General features: G+C 41.3%; 2 protein-coding genes across 5 annotated transcripts in view; both read left to right on the top strand.

Moving 5' to 3' along the window:
- Positions 1-3,112: 3,112 nt before the first annotated feature.
- Positions 3,113-11,733, top strand: LOC116395369 (dixin-like). 4 transcript variants are annotated; one of them, XM_031869221.1, is made up of 21 exons: positions 3,113-3,355; positions 4,140-4,266; positions 4,398-4,523; positions 4,745-4,976; positions 5,243-5,344; positions 6,574-6,674; positions 6,759-6,862; positions 6,962-7,048; positions 7,321-7,374; positions 7,470-7,520; positions 7,621-7,725; positions 7,852-7,905; positions 8,047-8,118; positions 8,204-8,245; positions 8,349-8,414; positions 8,755-8,904; positions 9,037-9,100; positions 9,180-9,276; positions 9,473-9,581; positions 9,770-9,849; positions 9,933-11,733. In XM_031869221.1, the coding sequence occupies exons 1-21, from the start codon at positions 3,293-3,295 to the stop codon at positions 9,940-9,942; spliced, it is 1,896 nt and encodes a 631-aa protein (XP_031725081.1). In that variant the 5' UTR covers positions 3,113-3,292; the 3' UTR covers positions 9,943-11,733. The 4 variants fall into 4 exon arrangements, with proteins under 4 accessions (XP_031725081.1, XP_031725080.1, XP_031725079.1 ...); XM_031869220.1 differs by having other exon boundaries at positions 4,137-4,266; positions 8,758-8,904; XM_031869219.1 differs by having other exon boundaries at positions 4,137-4,266.
- Positions 11,734-11,877: 144 nt separating this feature from the next.
- dlat (dihydrolipoamide S-acetyltransferase (E2 component of pyruvate dehydrogenase complex)) overlaps positions 11,878-14,956 on the top strand; it is a 6,827-nt gene continuing 3,748 nt past the window's right edge. Inside the window, exons 1-5 of the mRNA XM_031869218.1 lie at positions 11,878-12,289; positions 13,197-13,298; positions 13,385-13,509; positions 13,770-13,920; positions 14,649-14,775. Of these exons, the coding sequence (XP_031725078.1) occupies positions 12,035-12,289; positions 13,197-13,298; positions 13,385-13,509; positions 13,770-13,920; positions 14,649-14,775 (760 nt within the window). The 5' untranslated portion in view covers positions 11,878-12,034. The remainder of the gene's footprint in view (positions 12,290-13,196; positions 13,299-13,384; positions 13,510-13,769; positions 13,921-14,648; positions 14,776-14,956) is intronic.

Raw genomic sequence — 14,956 nt, 5'->3', positions numbered from 1 at the left:
AGGATGTAAATTTACTTAGTTGAGCAGTTTGTAGGGCAAGAACTTGTTTCATTAGAACCGAGGGTTTCAGCCAAAAAGCTTCCTTATTATTTGGTGTCAAGATTCAGAATTCTGGGCAAATGAGGGATATGAGCATCATGCATTTTTATCACTTTGTTTTAAATATATATGTATCATTCGTATTGCTGTTACAGTATTTTTTTTCACCTGCGTTCTGTCTAGATATTGTGATTTTGATCTCAAGAGCTGTTATATGATCATCAAACACATGATATGATATAATGTTGGACTGGATAATGATTTAAAGTAATTTCAGTGCTGCTTTGTTCTGTCTGTAAATCTATGTGAGTAGGAAGCTGTGACCATGCTGTCAGGACGTACATGCATGCCACCAGGGTCCAGTGTTACTCTGGCTCGGGCCACTTTGCTGCTCAGTGACCTCAGAGGAGTACAGAGCATCACACTCCTAAAACTGACACAGAAACTACTGAAAAAGCAGGTACACAAACACATGAATATATGTGTAGTCACACAGAGACATACTTGTTCTAGTCAGTGTTCAAAAAGTAGGCAAAACATACAACATCAGTGCATTTAGTACTTTTTCTCCATTTCTTTCAGCTGTGTATTTTTGGTCAGAGTGTGGTGTTGGATGATGGGAAATCGCATGTCTCTCCTCCTGAACCGAGCAACATCTACCTCCCTTACCTCAACATACTTGATCAGACCACTTTACGAATTGGTAAATAAATACTTGACAAACTTGTGTTTATATATTGATATTTTTGTGGACAAAGAGTCACGACCTACCGCATTAGCTAGCTGACATGTTCTCATTAACAGTGTTAACATGCTAACAATTGATAATTAGCACTTAACACAAAAGATTACTTAACACCAAAATTGACTTCATCCAAAAAGTATGGAACATGGACTTCAGCTACATGATTGAGATATATAATTTTACACTAAACTCATCAAGGACATATATAATGTCTAACTAACAATTATTTTCATTATTGATTCATTTGCTTGTTAATTTGTTGACCCAGTGATTAATTGTTTCGCCTATAAATGTTAGAAACTAGTGACCAGGGCCTAGATCTTCAAATAGTATGACATCGTCCAAAATCCTAATTCAGTTGACTTTCAAAGAAAGGCAAGAAATCCAACAATATACACATCCGAGAAGATGAAACTAGTGAATAATTTCACTTTTTGTGCTAAAAATGACTTAAGAGATTAATCAATTATTAGAATTGTTGCAAATTCATTTTCTTCTGATTGACTATTCCAACCTCTTTAAATGTTTTTGGGAGATATTTGTTATTTGTAACATGGCTATATGGAAATGTGAATGTGTGTAAGTCACTTTGGATAAAAGCGTCTGCTAAATGACTGTAATGTAATGCAATTCCTTACCTTCTTACCTTTCAAAGGTAACCAGAAATATGCATATATGCCTTATGATTGAGGAGATATTCCTGATTCATTTTGGGTATATTATTTTAGCCGTTTTTTTCCGAGGGATGGGGCTAGGGGTTAGGAGGTTGATTAATTGTTTCAGCTGTACTCTTTTGTCAGAAAATTACTTCTGGCAGTGTATACATGCAAACTCCACACCCAGTTCTTACATTAATCTATCTTGGACTGTTTCCACAGGTCAAATCCTGGATTGTAGCTCCATGCAAATGCCAGTTTATGCACAGTCATCACAATCCACTTACAGGCAGCATTCACACCAGTCCAGCCAGATTGAGAGAGACTCTCAAGCACCAGTTTCATCTCTGAACAACCCAAGTACCACCAGTTCTACAAACCGCCCAGGCTCAGCCAGATAGGCAGGGGACAATGACACTCTTAATGAGTTGCATTTGGCACTGCTCCCTACCAGTCCTGTGCTCACTGAGAGCTGCAGCTTGATGCTGGAGTGGGCATATAGGGCCACATGCTGTGTTTCTGCTCCTGGTGTTTGTTTTGTTTCAAAGTGCAAGAATGTTGTGGGTCAACTTGTGTCCTGACACATTGTGTAATAAACTTTGATATTAATAACTGAAGTATATTGTATTTTTTGACAGACTATCTGCAAATTGGCAGTAAATGGAGACACAGGAATAGAACGCCGAGAGTTGTAAGAGTTGGGAATAAACAATTCTAAGACAACTGCGGGGCAATCTGGTCCTCGAACATGTATGGGATCCATGGATATTTTAATAAGTACACTTTTGGGTCAAATGAAAAACAATTTTCACCAACATAGAAGAACAAACTGTGAAAAAACACCCATAGATAGATAGTTAACATAGATCATGAATGAATTAGCAAACAATTAAAAAACTGTGATATTCGGATATTGTGTGAGAAACTATATATTTATATATACAGTTAAAAAGAGCCACACGATTTTCTGCTCAAGAGTAAGACACAAATGGTAATATTAAATATCAAAAGTTAAATCAAAACAGTTTTTGTGGACATTTACATTGTACAGTGAAGCCCAGGAAAGTGTGTTGGGTTCAGCGATGTTTGAACCTTTATCAAGTAAGACCTGTATGTAAAAAATATTAGAAATTATTTTATTACAGATGGATAACAATATAATCATTTTCTTGGCAAAATACACTTAATGTAATGAAATCCAATGTTTGTGGGTAGTTTTAAATGACACTTCATGTGATACACCTTGACATTATCCCAATGACTTAATTCCACTCTTCTGTTATGGGCAATACCTAAGGCCTACTGTAAAGACTGTCTGTCACTTTTGTGCGCAGCCATCACTGATAAAAACAAACACTTTGCAGTACCAGAACATGTACTTAACTAGGGTTTAGCTGCCATCTAGTGTTAATTCGTATTAAAACATCTGCGAAACAATTTTCACATTAATTTAATGATATAGACCTCACCCATGGAATTTATAGCATCAAACACTTCCTTTCCTGTATTCTTGGGAATTTGTATACATCAATTTATGGTGGAATGTCTTTATTTATGTAAAGGAATACACAAAAATCAGGCGGCAGGTAACAATTACTGTTCGTTAACTGCAATTTTATTCTGAAACCTGCCACCGGAAGTCACGTATGTCGGTGTGGTTCGGTGACTTGAGTAACGGTGGTAGCCGTCTCCTCCGCTCACCCGCTTGTCCCGGCGGTTTGTTGACGTTTGCTGGAGCACAGCAGCAGCTAGTAACGGGGCTCTGTCCGTTGTTTCTTGTCGCCTGAGTCAATGAAGCTAGCCGACTAGCTAGTGAGCTAACGCGGCTTGGAATGGGTTTTAGAGTCAAAAGATGATCGCGTCACTTTCTAGAGGAAGTCTGCTGGATGAGGTTCTACACGGAGGCTTCAACGAGGTAACGTTTAGTGTTATAGTTACTAGTTAGTAACGTTAATGTAGATGTGTATTAGCTTAAGTTAGTTAGTTATTCAGCCATAATTCAGCAAGTGAAAGACTTTAATCTGCTGTTCAACAGCCAAACAACACAGTGACAAAATTGAACTAATGTAGAAATATTTTTGCAGTTTGTCCAACTTAGTTAATGTTAACGTTGGTTTGTAAAGTTATTAGTTAGGACTAAAAAGTAATTTGGTTAACGTTAGTTGGGTGTAAATACTCGCAATAACGTCAGGGGGGATGGTTGACAGGAAATACGATTACCAAGTAGCGTCAGTGTGTTTCTTACAAAGCCACACATCATATGTAGGGTTTATTTCCTGTGTTGTGTTCAAAATGGGGTGCGATTTTGTGTTGTATCCCGGAACGACGGGCTGTCACGTGACTGAACAAGACCGGTAAAGATGGAGTAGACCTTAACCGTGCGAAATACAGGGAATAATCTACATCAATGGAGAGAATACTGAACCATTCAACTCTTGACTGAACACGAAATTATATGATTCACATTAAAAACAAAAGTAACATACAACCAGTAGTGGGACAATACACTGACCCCCCCTCTCTCCCATTAGTCCTGTCCCAACATAATAAACAAAGGAACTCATTTGTTATGCCATGGCCTCAGCCTTTTTTTGGCCCCCACTCCAAACGTTGTGCATGTGTTCCTCTGTGGTTTATTGTGTGTGTGTTCCTCTGTGGTTTATTGGATTTGTGTGTGTCTGATTGATGGGTTGCAGCAGCAGCTGGCAGCCTATGTTTCGTGGGTGAACTGTCAGCTGAAAAAGAAACCAGGCCTGAAGCCGATCACGAACCTCAGGCATGATCTGCAGGATGGGGTGGTGCTCACGCAGCTCATAGAGATAGTTGGTAAATACACTTTACTGTAATGTAGTCAAAATCATTTGGTACTGATGGAAATGTCTAACCTGTAGGTGCATCATAATTTCATTTAATCCTTTTTTTAATCTCTTTCTCTCTGATCTCATTCACTTTGGCAGCAGGGGAAACGCTAGAAGGGGTCTATGTCGCTCCACAGAACAAAGAGGAGAGCAGGAAGAATGTGGCGCAAGTCTTGCAGTTCATTTCCTCCAAACACATACGCATGCCTCACATATCCGCAAGAGGTAAATCTCAGAGAGCTTGTGTTCCTACACCTACATTTCTCTCCATGTGCATCAAGGAAACAGTGATCATGTTCTTTGTGAAACTTTATTTCACAGCATCATCTGTGCAATTTTAAAAAGTGTTATAAATCTGCTATATTTGCCTCCCATGTTGATACCAAATGCTCTGTACAAGTCTAGGTCATTACTAAAAAGCACACATGTTCCCTCTCTGTCCACAGACATTGTCGATGGTAATCTGAAATCTGTAATGAGGATAATTCTGGCGTTGGCCGCCCACTTCAAACCCTCAGCCAATCACAGGGCTGCCTCTGGAAGTGGGAGGAGTTTGACAAGAGGCTCTGCCAGCCACAACCCTCTCTCCACTGTTGCATTAGTACAAGGTGCCGCTGCTGCACTGGAGTCAGCGCGACTTGATGCCTTGCAGCCTACACGCGTCACACGTCTCCAGAGGTATGCTGACAACAACAATCATAAACATAAACACAAACACAAATCCCTGTCGATGTCTTTCTGTAATATCCAAACGCTCTCTGCCACAGCAAGCATTTCTTAGATGCGTGTGTAGTCTTTGCTGTCCTCTGGTGGACAAACAGATGGCCAAAATAACATCCTCACAACTATTGAAATACGGCTGTTGTCTATACATATGTTATCAACACTGGCTGCCAGTTCTTAATTATGAATGAATAACCTTTGCTTTGTCTGTCATCTCTTAGTGGCTGGGGGTTGGATGTGGAGAAGAATGTGTGTGTTCGGTCACTGGTCAAGCAGTATGAAAGAGGAACTCCGGATGAGCCGGACAATCCCCAGCCTAGCAGGTAATTTTACTTTACATCAGCATGTTTTAAGCACGATAAGGCAGATATGACTCAGGTGAACATCATACCGTCAGAGGAAAAGTAGACAACTAACCTCTGAGTGCTCTCAAATGCAACATCTTAAATAAGAAACCATGTTTATATTCACGTGTATAGTTTCAAAAAGCATTTGTAAAATATCCTGTAACCCTCACAGGTTGGACCTACTTTCATACTTCATACCCTCAGTATGGGCTGGATCATGTTGTGTCATTTTCTATACCGCAGGGCTGTGATGACAGGCTCAAGAAATGATAAAACTAAACCCTTAAACCACTAAAAGCCTGTTGGCATTCTGGCCTAAATTCATTAAGGAGGTTGCTACAGGTTAGTTGCCAAATGACAAGTAGTATAATTATGCTAATAAATTTGCCATTTGTACGTTGTTGTTTTTTGTTCAATGAATTTTTACATCAGACTGCAATTTGGTGTTTGGGAGAAAACATATTTAGCTTTGTTGCTATTTATACTGTAGAGTTCAATGTGTCAATGCAGTTCAAGTTCTCTGTTATCTTTCATTTTCAACACCTTTTCTTCCACACTTTGGAATGATTCGACTTCATTCTGTGGTTTATTTGTGTGTTTGTACCACTCTCTGACAGAGCACATGACTTTAGTGTGTAGTGCTTCGTGGACATTCTGTGCTCACCCCAGGCAGATGATATAAAAACAGAAACACTCGGCCTTTGTTTTCTCCAGTCACATGTCCAGTTTTGCACCGTGGTGTTCTTTTTAATCGTGATATTTTAGCTCTGAGAGATGCTAAGCAGTGTGTGCTGCCTTGGTTGCCGTGTCAGGGTGTGTGAGAGTGCAGAGAATCACCAAAAGTCCCACTTGCAGGAACTTGTGCTCCTTGGGAAGTATCTGATGAAGAGTTTAGCCCACTTGTAGCTCACTATGGGGGGGATACAGATTAAATGGTAAGACCAGACACTGTGGGTGTGGATTCCTGTGTGTGTGTGTGTGTGTGTGTTTATGCTTCTTTTATCATAACTATAAGATGTCTACAGTGCTATAGTGGGACAAGAGACAGTAAATGAAGTGTCTATACGCACCGTGCAGTTTGTAAGTGCTTTGATTTGCATAGATTACATAGATTCCTACATGGCGTGTGAGTAAATGTTAACATGCACACACCCGCCATGCTTCTCAGGAATAAATTGATAAATCTGTATTTTGTCCTCCTCGAGCCTCAACTCGGTCAGTCCGCTGTCGTCTCCAAGAACTCCACCCGGCAGCCACTCGGACGGACCGCAGGAAGACCCCCACCACCACCAGCAGGAGAGCAGGGGTGAGTCCTGTCCCGCCACACACCGGCAGGTTGATTAGTAAACCTCAAGACGTGTCGCTAACACTGTGTTATGTGTGCGTGTAGTGGAGTCATCCTGTGTTGTAGCGGAGACGGCGTTGGAGGGTTCTCTCAGTGAAACGTTGGAGCAGGAGGTGCAGGAGACACGTAAAATGGTGTCTGCTTTACAGGTACATGCATATTGAGTGTTCACTCTCTGGTAACCCTCTGTGTGCGTGTATATATATAGATTGTTTTGTTTTTCATGTTCTACCCTCTTTGTTTTGAAGGCTCTGCTGCTCCGTGGTTCGCTGCCTGAGGATGAGCAGGATGTGTCTCTGAGTTTGGACCAAGGCAATGCTGATCAGCAACTGGCAGTGAGGGCCTCTCCACTTGTTCTTTAGATTTCATCCCCTTTTCTCAATCTTTATTTTCATTCTCTGCCCTACTCTCTCACTCCTCTGTGTCACACTCGTATTTGCTGTGTTTTGCCAGCTCTTTGTGTTCAGCACAGATCACATTTCTGTTGCTTTACTGTGTGTGTGTGTGTGTGTGTGTGTGAGAGAAGGTGACACGGGTATCAGTTTCCCTTCCTTCTCAGTCCATTGTGGTTCTCACACACATCCCTTTGCTCTCTCTCGTTCTCCAGGTAGTCATTCACAGTCGTCTGGATCAGAGCATGGAGGAGGCTCGGGAGCTAAAGGTAAATTGTGTCATTAGTTCTTCTGTCGATATGTTCTTCTATTGTGAGGACAACATTCACACTTAAGAGGGCGTTGTTTTGCTGTTTTGCTTTAGAGGGAATTGTTGCGCTGTAAGCAGGAGATGAGAAGCTTGCAGGGAGTCAAGGTAAGACTCTGATCTGCAGTTATTCATGTCATTACGCAGTTGAATAGAACGCTGGTTGCCGGCTAACGTATGGACTTCGTGTCGGTTTGTAAATGTGCAGGACGCCCAGCAGCAGAGACTGTGCACTCAGGAGGCATCAATACTGCAGATGAAGCAAGAGCTTCTCAGAGCCAGCATGACGAAGGATGAGCTCAACAACCAGAACGTACACAATCTATTATCTATTACATTTTCTTTTTAATGCAAATTGTTTACCAAACTGTATTCGGTAGGTCCTGTATATTTTAGATGTGTATTGCAAATTTTCCTCCTCTTTGAAAATGTGTTAAAGGCCGAGCTGCAGTGGAAGCTGGAGGAAAGTAACAAGATGTGGGGAGAATTTAAGGTGAGGTTCTCCAATCCCTCTTTTTTCATGATTTAACTAATGTAACTTTGGTTCATAATCCTGATTCTTATTCAGCATCTGTTAATTGAGTTTTTGCTAAATCATAAACCCGTACATTTCTCTTTGGTTGGCGGGTTGCAGAAGGAGATAGGACAGAAGGACAGGCTACTGCAGCAACTCAAACACAAGCTTGAAGAAAGCAAAAAAAAGCAGGTATGTCAGCCAGTGTTTTTGTTTTAACTTTTAGGCTCTAGCCGGTTTATATCAGTGTGTGTCTGATTGTGTGTCTCTTTGACAGAGTGAGTTGCAAAGAGAGTTGGAGCATAAAATCAGCATGCAGGTAGAACTCTTTCTTTACTGACTCGGCTCTAAAATCTTAATAAACAGTTGAGGTTTAGACCCAAGAATTCAGATATACATTACACACCTTTTCTTTTTCTCAGATTCCCACCAGCACAGAAAACAACGGGTATTCTTACTCTGGAAATCCAGCTCCGTCGATGTCAGACGTAAGTATTGTTTTCATTGATACGGCTGTTCAGTTATTTGGCCTATTCCTATTTCGCTAACAAAGCATCGCACGACTATACACTCACATTCTACTGAATTATATTCTCTTGCAGTATTTAGGCTGCATACTATAATTTGACACATACATTCTAACTTTCATGAAAAGTAAGTTAAAGACATTTGTATGACATGTTAATTACCTGGAAGACAGTTGCTTTCAAATACAGTATTTGTAGGACAGAACATGGGACAGGATGTGCTTAACATAGACAGAAATAGCATTGTAAGGCTTTAAACACACACCAATACAATTAGCTTTTTGTGTTTGTTCTCTGTCAGCAGGCCGAGGAAGTTCAGCTGCTCAGAGATTCACTTCGGAGTCTGAGGAACAACTTCAGAGACCACGACCCACAGCAGCATACGCTGGACACCCTGGAGCAGGGCATAGTATCGCTCATCGACAGACTGCATGTCCTGCATGCACACAGGGTACGAACACGAGCATAAACCACTGACAAATGAAAGAGTACGCTGTCAAATTCATTCATACCGTCAGATCTTATTAGTAATGTAGAGATTTAAAATCATGAAGGGCTGTCAACATTTATCCAAATACTACAGGGAAGGGGGAAATCTCCAAGACGCAAAGGCCCACACACAGACTCTGACACCTGGCCTTGCACAAGTTAGTTGTTTCTAACATGCACTCCCCGAATACACAGAATAGTTGTGCTTTTTACTAACTCTGTTTCTGTTCATTTCAGAGGTTTGTCAATCTCACAGTGGTTCTTCTGCCTCCACTAAAGTCCTTTATTTTACTGGAACATCCCCAACACCTTCCATGATCAACATACCGAAGAGGTGCGTGTGTGTGTGTGTGTGTGTGTGTCTATATTAAGTGTTTTTGCTGTGAATTTGTCTCCTGCCAGCAGTGATGCGTTAAATCCTTACACATACATTTAGGCTAGTCCGCCACAGGTAGAAAATAAAACAATCTAAAAAATATGAAACTCACAAGCCGTCAAGAAGAGTGAGTCTCTCTGTTCACGTCGTACAGGCTGGGGGAGGTTACTCTGAAGGATGTTAAGGCAGCCGTGGATCGAGAGGGAAACTACAGGTACCACTTCAAAGCCCTGGATCCTGAGTTTGGCACCGTGAAAGAAGAGGTAAGAGAAGGCTCTGACACGAATAGTCAACTTTAGCACTAGACTGTGTTGTGCTACACTCTAAAAGATGAATGAATTCCATAGTCCTTGATCTGTGTTCATTCCAACATGCATATGGCATGTAAGTATAAGTATATGATAAGAGCAATCACATATGAAGATAGTATGTTCTTTATGTCTGTGTGCAGGTGTTCCTGGATGGAGCGATCATTCCAGGCTGGGAAGGAAAAATAGTGGCGTGGGTAGAAGAGGACCGCGGTGAGGAAAGGTAACGCCGTGCTAATTCTGCCTCGCTCATCTTCATTTTCCTGAGTCTCAATGGTAAACAATGCACTTTCTTTTGTGTCTTAGTCCATTGTAGGTGCAAGCTGAAGGACATGACACTCTGATCCTAGAGGCACATCAACTGTTCAGCCGAGAGATTTGAGATTTGAATTATTAGCGAAATACTGTAAGAGATTTGATCAGCTGGTACTAAACCCCACTGATGGCCCTACCCGCCCTGTGAAGCTCAGTGCCTTACAAAGCAAAGCTAGTTCCATCATGTGCTTGTTATTGCCAGGCTGTTACTGTATTATCAAAACTGGACAGAAGCATTATTTTGTATTTAACTGTTTCTAAAGCCACAGTTGTGTTGTTGTTTCCCTTCTAGTTGAAACCGGAGGTTTGTACTGTATTTAAGAATTAGAAAAAATGTGCGAAGTAATGTTTAATTGTTAACTTTTCATTTCTTGTTCAGCAATGAAGTCTATGAAACAAATACTACCAGATGTTAGAAATACGTATTGACCATTTTTTTTCAGTTGAGGTACATTTAATTTAACTGTGAATATAAATTGAATAGACAGTATTATCTAAGAATTTGGAAAAACATTTTCTGGTGAGAAACAAATACCACTTATACATTAGAAGTATTAAAGTGTGGGGGGGGGGGGGGTAAAAGAAAGTCTGACACACTTTGTACAACTTCATTTTGATTTGGTGCTGCACAAGGTTGATTACATACAATATAAAAAGATAACATAAAAGGACGGTGACGGCCATCTGAAGATGTCCGGACTGAAAATAAAAGGAACAAAGACTTCAGTTTCACTAAATAGGACCCAAATCCAGATGTGGGCTTAAATGTAAGTCTGTAGCTCACCAGATGTTAACAGAAATGCTCAAACTGAACTGCTGTCAGTGAAATTGAAATGATGCTGGAATTTTGACGTTGATGTAGAAATGCAGATGAACAGCACTGTTGTTTTGTTTACTTTATGTAATTGTTTTGTACATTTGTGTAAAATTATTTTCAGTCTATCTTTCATTGTTTTAAGTTAATGGCTCTTGTTTGTCTAAAGAGAGATTCCTGTGAGATTAGAATATGATAAGAAGATGCGGTATTGTGAATTTGACATCAGACATGAGACTTTTGTCCTGGAACAGTGGACCATCCCACTATTTATGGTATGTGAGCATAGACTGTATGTAAGAAGTGTGTGTGTGTGTGTGTGTGTGTGTGTGTGTGCGTGTGTGTGTGTGTGTGTGAGAGTGTGTGTGTGTGTGTGTGAGAGAGTGAGAGAGAGAGACATCAAAATGGACCTTTGACATGTTTTCCTTCACTCTGCTTCTATCTTCCTATTCAGGATCAATGTGTTTGCCAACTGAAATATGCATCGGTCTACTGTTATATCGACATGTTTGAATGCCATAACTGCCTGTACTGTAAAATGTACAATTTGCTTGTGAGATGGTTATAATATATGGTTACTGTCAGTTAAAAAAAAATACAGTTGTTGAATGTTAGAAAGACAGATCATTTTAAATAAAGCCTGAGTTTTGTTTTTAAAAAGATTATCCGTTTTTATGGTGTCTAGGTCGACAGTGGAGTTTTACTAATGAATGGCTATTGATAGACAGTTAAAGTCTTTAATAAAAATGCCTAAGCATCTTCATTTTCATCACTGTAGAATATTTCACAGTAGATGGAAAAACTCCCATCTCTCTGCTGACTTTTGGAAATGTATTCTCTATTTCATGTCACTTGGGATGGATCGGCCCCTGAAACCTGACTGAGCTGTTCAGTCATCACAAACTCAGCTCAAACACACAGGACTCCATTTGAAAGTCAAGCTCAGTCCCCAAAGTTACCAAAGATGCAAAAAAATGTCAAATAACCCCAAATACTGAGGCCCGGTCTATAGATAAATGTATTCTCTCATTCAACTAGCAACAGAGTTTAATTCAGCATTGGTGATTGAAATTTGAACGGACACGGTTTACGACATGTTTACGACGCCTCTTTCTAAGCTACGGCAGGACAAGGAGGGGAGCCGTAAAGCGTTTTGGACTGGAGGAGGTCATTAGAAAGTGAGGAGTAAGTACGGGCTACACAGAGGATATATCTGATGCCGGTGTAAGACAAACACATAATTCAACAGCTCTGTTTTAGTGTTTTCAACCGCTCCGACATGCTCCGTCTCATCCTGCGGCTCAGGCCGTCCTCCAGGCTGCACTGTCCCCGTGCCCTCCTCGTCGGGCCTGCTTCGCTCAGCACCCGCTCCGTGCCCGGGACCGGTTCTCTGAAGCGGCTTCACTGCGGAGCGGGGTCCCGGTCAGCGTGTGTGGGCTCCGGCTTCAGCCACAGGGCGACTCTGCTGCGGTGTCACCAACTGAAAGGCAGCTATCAGGGCCAACGTTTCTACAGCCTGCCGCCGCACGTGAAGGTAACGTTAACGGCATGACCTCCCTAGCTAGCATGTCAGGTAGCCCTGTGATGTACCAAGCACACTCTGACACTGCTGTAACAGTTAAATACAGATGCTGCACGAGGTTTAAACTGTACATTTTAATTCAGCAAACTGTTTCCTAGCTGTAACGTTACCAAAATATAATTGTATGTCATTAGGTGGCAACATTTCAGCTGGGTACAGTGGTAGTTGAGTCATATAACATGTAGGCTTTAATCAGTTTTATATGACTTAAATGCATTCAGGTTTGAGTTACAAAGTGCTCCCGTAATCCGGTAAATTCAGCATGGGTCCTGTCATATGTGTTTTACATTATCACACATCTATACGTTATTCAATGTCTTTAGTGCAGCAGATACACTTCAATGTTATTCAGGCTCACCTCTTTCACTAAATGCGACCCAAATTGAGACTCCGCCTTAGTTGTCAGTCTGTAGCACACCAGCATGTAACGTTATGTAAACATAACGCACATAATACTGCTGATTCTGTAACTTTGATAACAAATTGCAATTAATGTAGATCTGCCTGGGACCGCCTCTTCAACATGATGTGTCTTTACATACAGCACTTATGTTTATCTGCTATCAGATGTTATGCAACCTTGGAAATTACCCCAAAAACATTACAGATGTGGAGAAATGCAGCTGTATGTGGGTAATTTATTGTGAAAGGGAATGAGCTGATGGTGATGTAATTACAACCCCTGACAGCTGCCAGTATTTTGCAATGCCCCATCATGAAGCCACAGTGAGGATACTGTTAAATCTTTCTACATATATACAGGTTTTCTTTGATATTTGGTTATCCCCCAGGTCATTATATGGTGTGTCTTCATGACTCTTTATTTTTGAACATCTGGACTTTGTTTTGTGTTCTTCAGGTGGAGCTTCCTGCGCTGTCCCCCACCATGCAGACGGGAACGATAGCACGCTGGGAAAAGAAGGAGGGAGAGAAAATCAGCGAGGGCGAACTTATAGCTGAGGTTAGGACCCGTTTGTGTGCGTGTTCCCCGTATTATTGTAGGAAATTGTCACTACACGGTTTTTAAAAATGTTTCTATCTTTGTAGGTGGAGACTGACAAGGCCACTGTTGGTTTTGAGATACTGGAGGAGTGCTATCTGGCAAAGATCCTGGTTCCTGAAGGGACCAGAGATGTCCTCATTGGAGCTGTGATCTGCATCACGGTTGACAGGTTTGTCCTTCGACAATGTAAACAAGCTGGAAACCAGGGTAACCTCACTATATAGGATAATTAATAATTCAAATTAGTCTGCAATATTCTCTGGGTTTTCCTGTCCAAACACATGCAGGTTAGGATTGTCATGATCAGTTTGAAAGCAGTGTGCATCCTATGCACTGTTTTATAAATGAGACCCAGTGTCCTTTAGTCTAGATGTGGTTATGCTTCGTGTAAACATACGTCTCATATTTGTGTGTATATTTTCCCGGCAGCCCTGACCTCATCTCAGCCTTTAAAGACGTAACGTTGGAGTCTCTTCAAGCAGCCGGTGCCGGTCCTTCCCCGGTGGCCTCCACTCCTCCTCCTGCTGCTCCTCCTGCTGCTGCTGCAGCCCCGGGCAGCTCTTACCCCCCACACATGAAGGTAGGCTCGTTCTCAGAGTACAGTCCGGTGTAGAGCATGTGACGGGCTGGATGTGACGACAGATCATTGTGTCTACTGCATGTTGGAGCAGGAGTTTCTGATCTTCTCTGCATTTATCAGAATATGTCTTGTGAGGTTTATTGAATTAACAGAGTATGTTGAAAATGTGTTGTGTGTCATCAAGTCTCTAAAGCTAACTTTAAAATGTTGATATTCAGCTGTTAGCTCTGTTGAATAATTCCTAAAGAAGGTTGGACCTTCATGCCTCTAGATTTAATCAGTTTTAAGGAAGCATATCAAATATAACGGTAGGGATTCCATATTTCTTTGTTACCTAAATTATTCTGTTACGGTCTTTTTATATTGATGAAAAACACAAGCTTCAACCAGAGATTCTTATTATTTAAATATCTCTTCGCTATTGTTTTGTGGTGGTTTCTGTTGGAAGACATTTTTTTCTCGCTGTATGTGACGTGTCAACCTTCCATCTCATGTCACATCCAGCTGGTCAGGTCGCCATTGTTGCTGAGAATAGAAACAAAATGTCATCAGTTGAAGACATTATATTTAGGTAGGAAAGGTGTTTGTATCATTTCATCAGACGAATCAGAGAAGCTTTAATTCGTCAGAGTCTGCTCTTTCTAATGTCTCCGACCAGACTCAAACTGGGGAGGTCACAGTTACATCATTTCTCCTGTCGCTCAAGCTTGTGTCTGTGTGTGTTGCAGGTCACACTTCCTGCCCTCTCTCCCACAATGACGATGGGAACAGTGCAGCGCTGGGAGAAGAAGGTGGGAGAGAAGCTGAGTGAAGGAGATCTGCTGGCTGAGATCGAGACCGACAAGGCGACCATCGGTAAACCTAAACTCACCAAACACTGCAGAGCACTACAGAGTTGTTTAACATTTGATAAATTGTTTTAGTTTATCAAATGTCCCAAATCAACTGTCTTATATCCTGAATACCAGCCTGACAAGAAAAAGCTCACCGTGTGTGTGTGTGTGTGTGTGTGTGTGTGTGTGTGTGTGTGTGTGTG

The sequence above is a fragment of the Anarrhichthys ocellatus genome, unplaced genomic scaffold, assembly GCF_004355925.1.
Source record: "Anarrhichthys ocellatus isolate YVR2014 unplaced genomic scaffold, GSC_Weel_1.0 scaffold46, whole genome shotgun sequence".
Taxonomy (NCBI): Eukaryota; Metazoa; Chordata; class Actinopteri; order Perciformes; family Anarhichadidae; genus Anarrhichthys; species Anarrhichthys ocellatus.
Note: the sequence above shows the minus strand (reverse complement) of the source record. Positions and strands in the feature narration are given on the sequence as shown.

Excerpts from the sequence above, each read along its gene's own strand:
- LOC116395369 (XM_031869219.1), top strand. The coding sequence starts at position 3,293 with ATGATCGCGTCACTTTCTAGAGGAAGTCTGCTGGATGAGGTTCTACAC. Across the intron at positions 6,675-6,758 it reads CCACCAGCAGGAGAGCAGGG|TGGAGTCATCCTGTGTTGTA; the intron begins GTGAGTCCTGTC and ends GTGTGCGTGTAG. Across the intron at positions 8,246-8,348 it reads AGCATAAAATCAGCATGCAG|ATTCCCACCAGCACAGAAAA; the intron begins GTAGAACTCTTT and ends TCTTTTTCTCAG.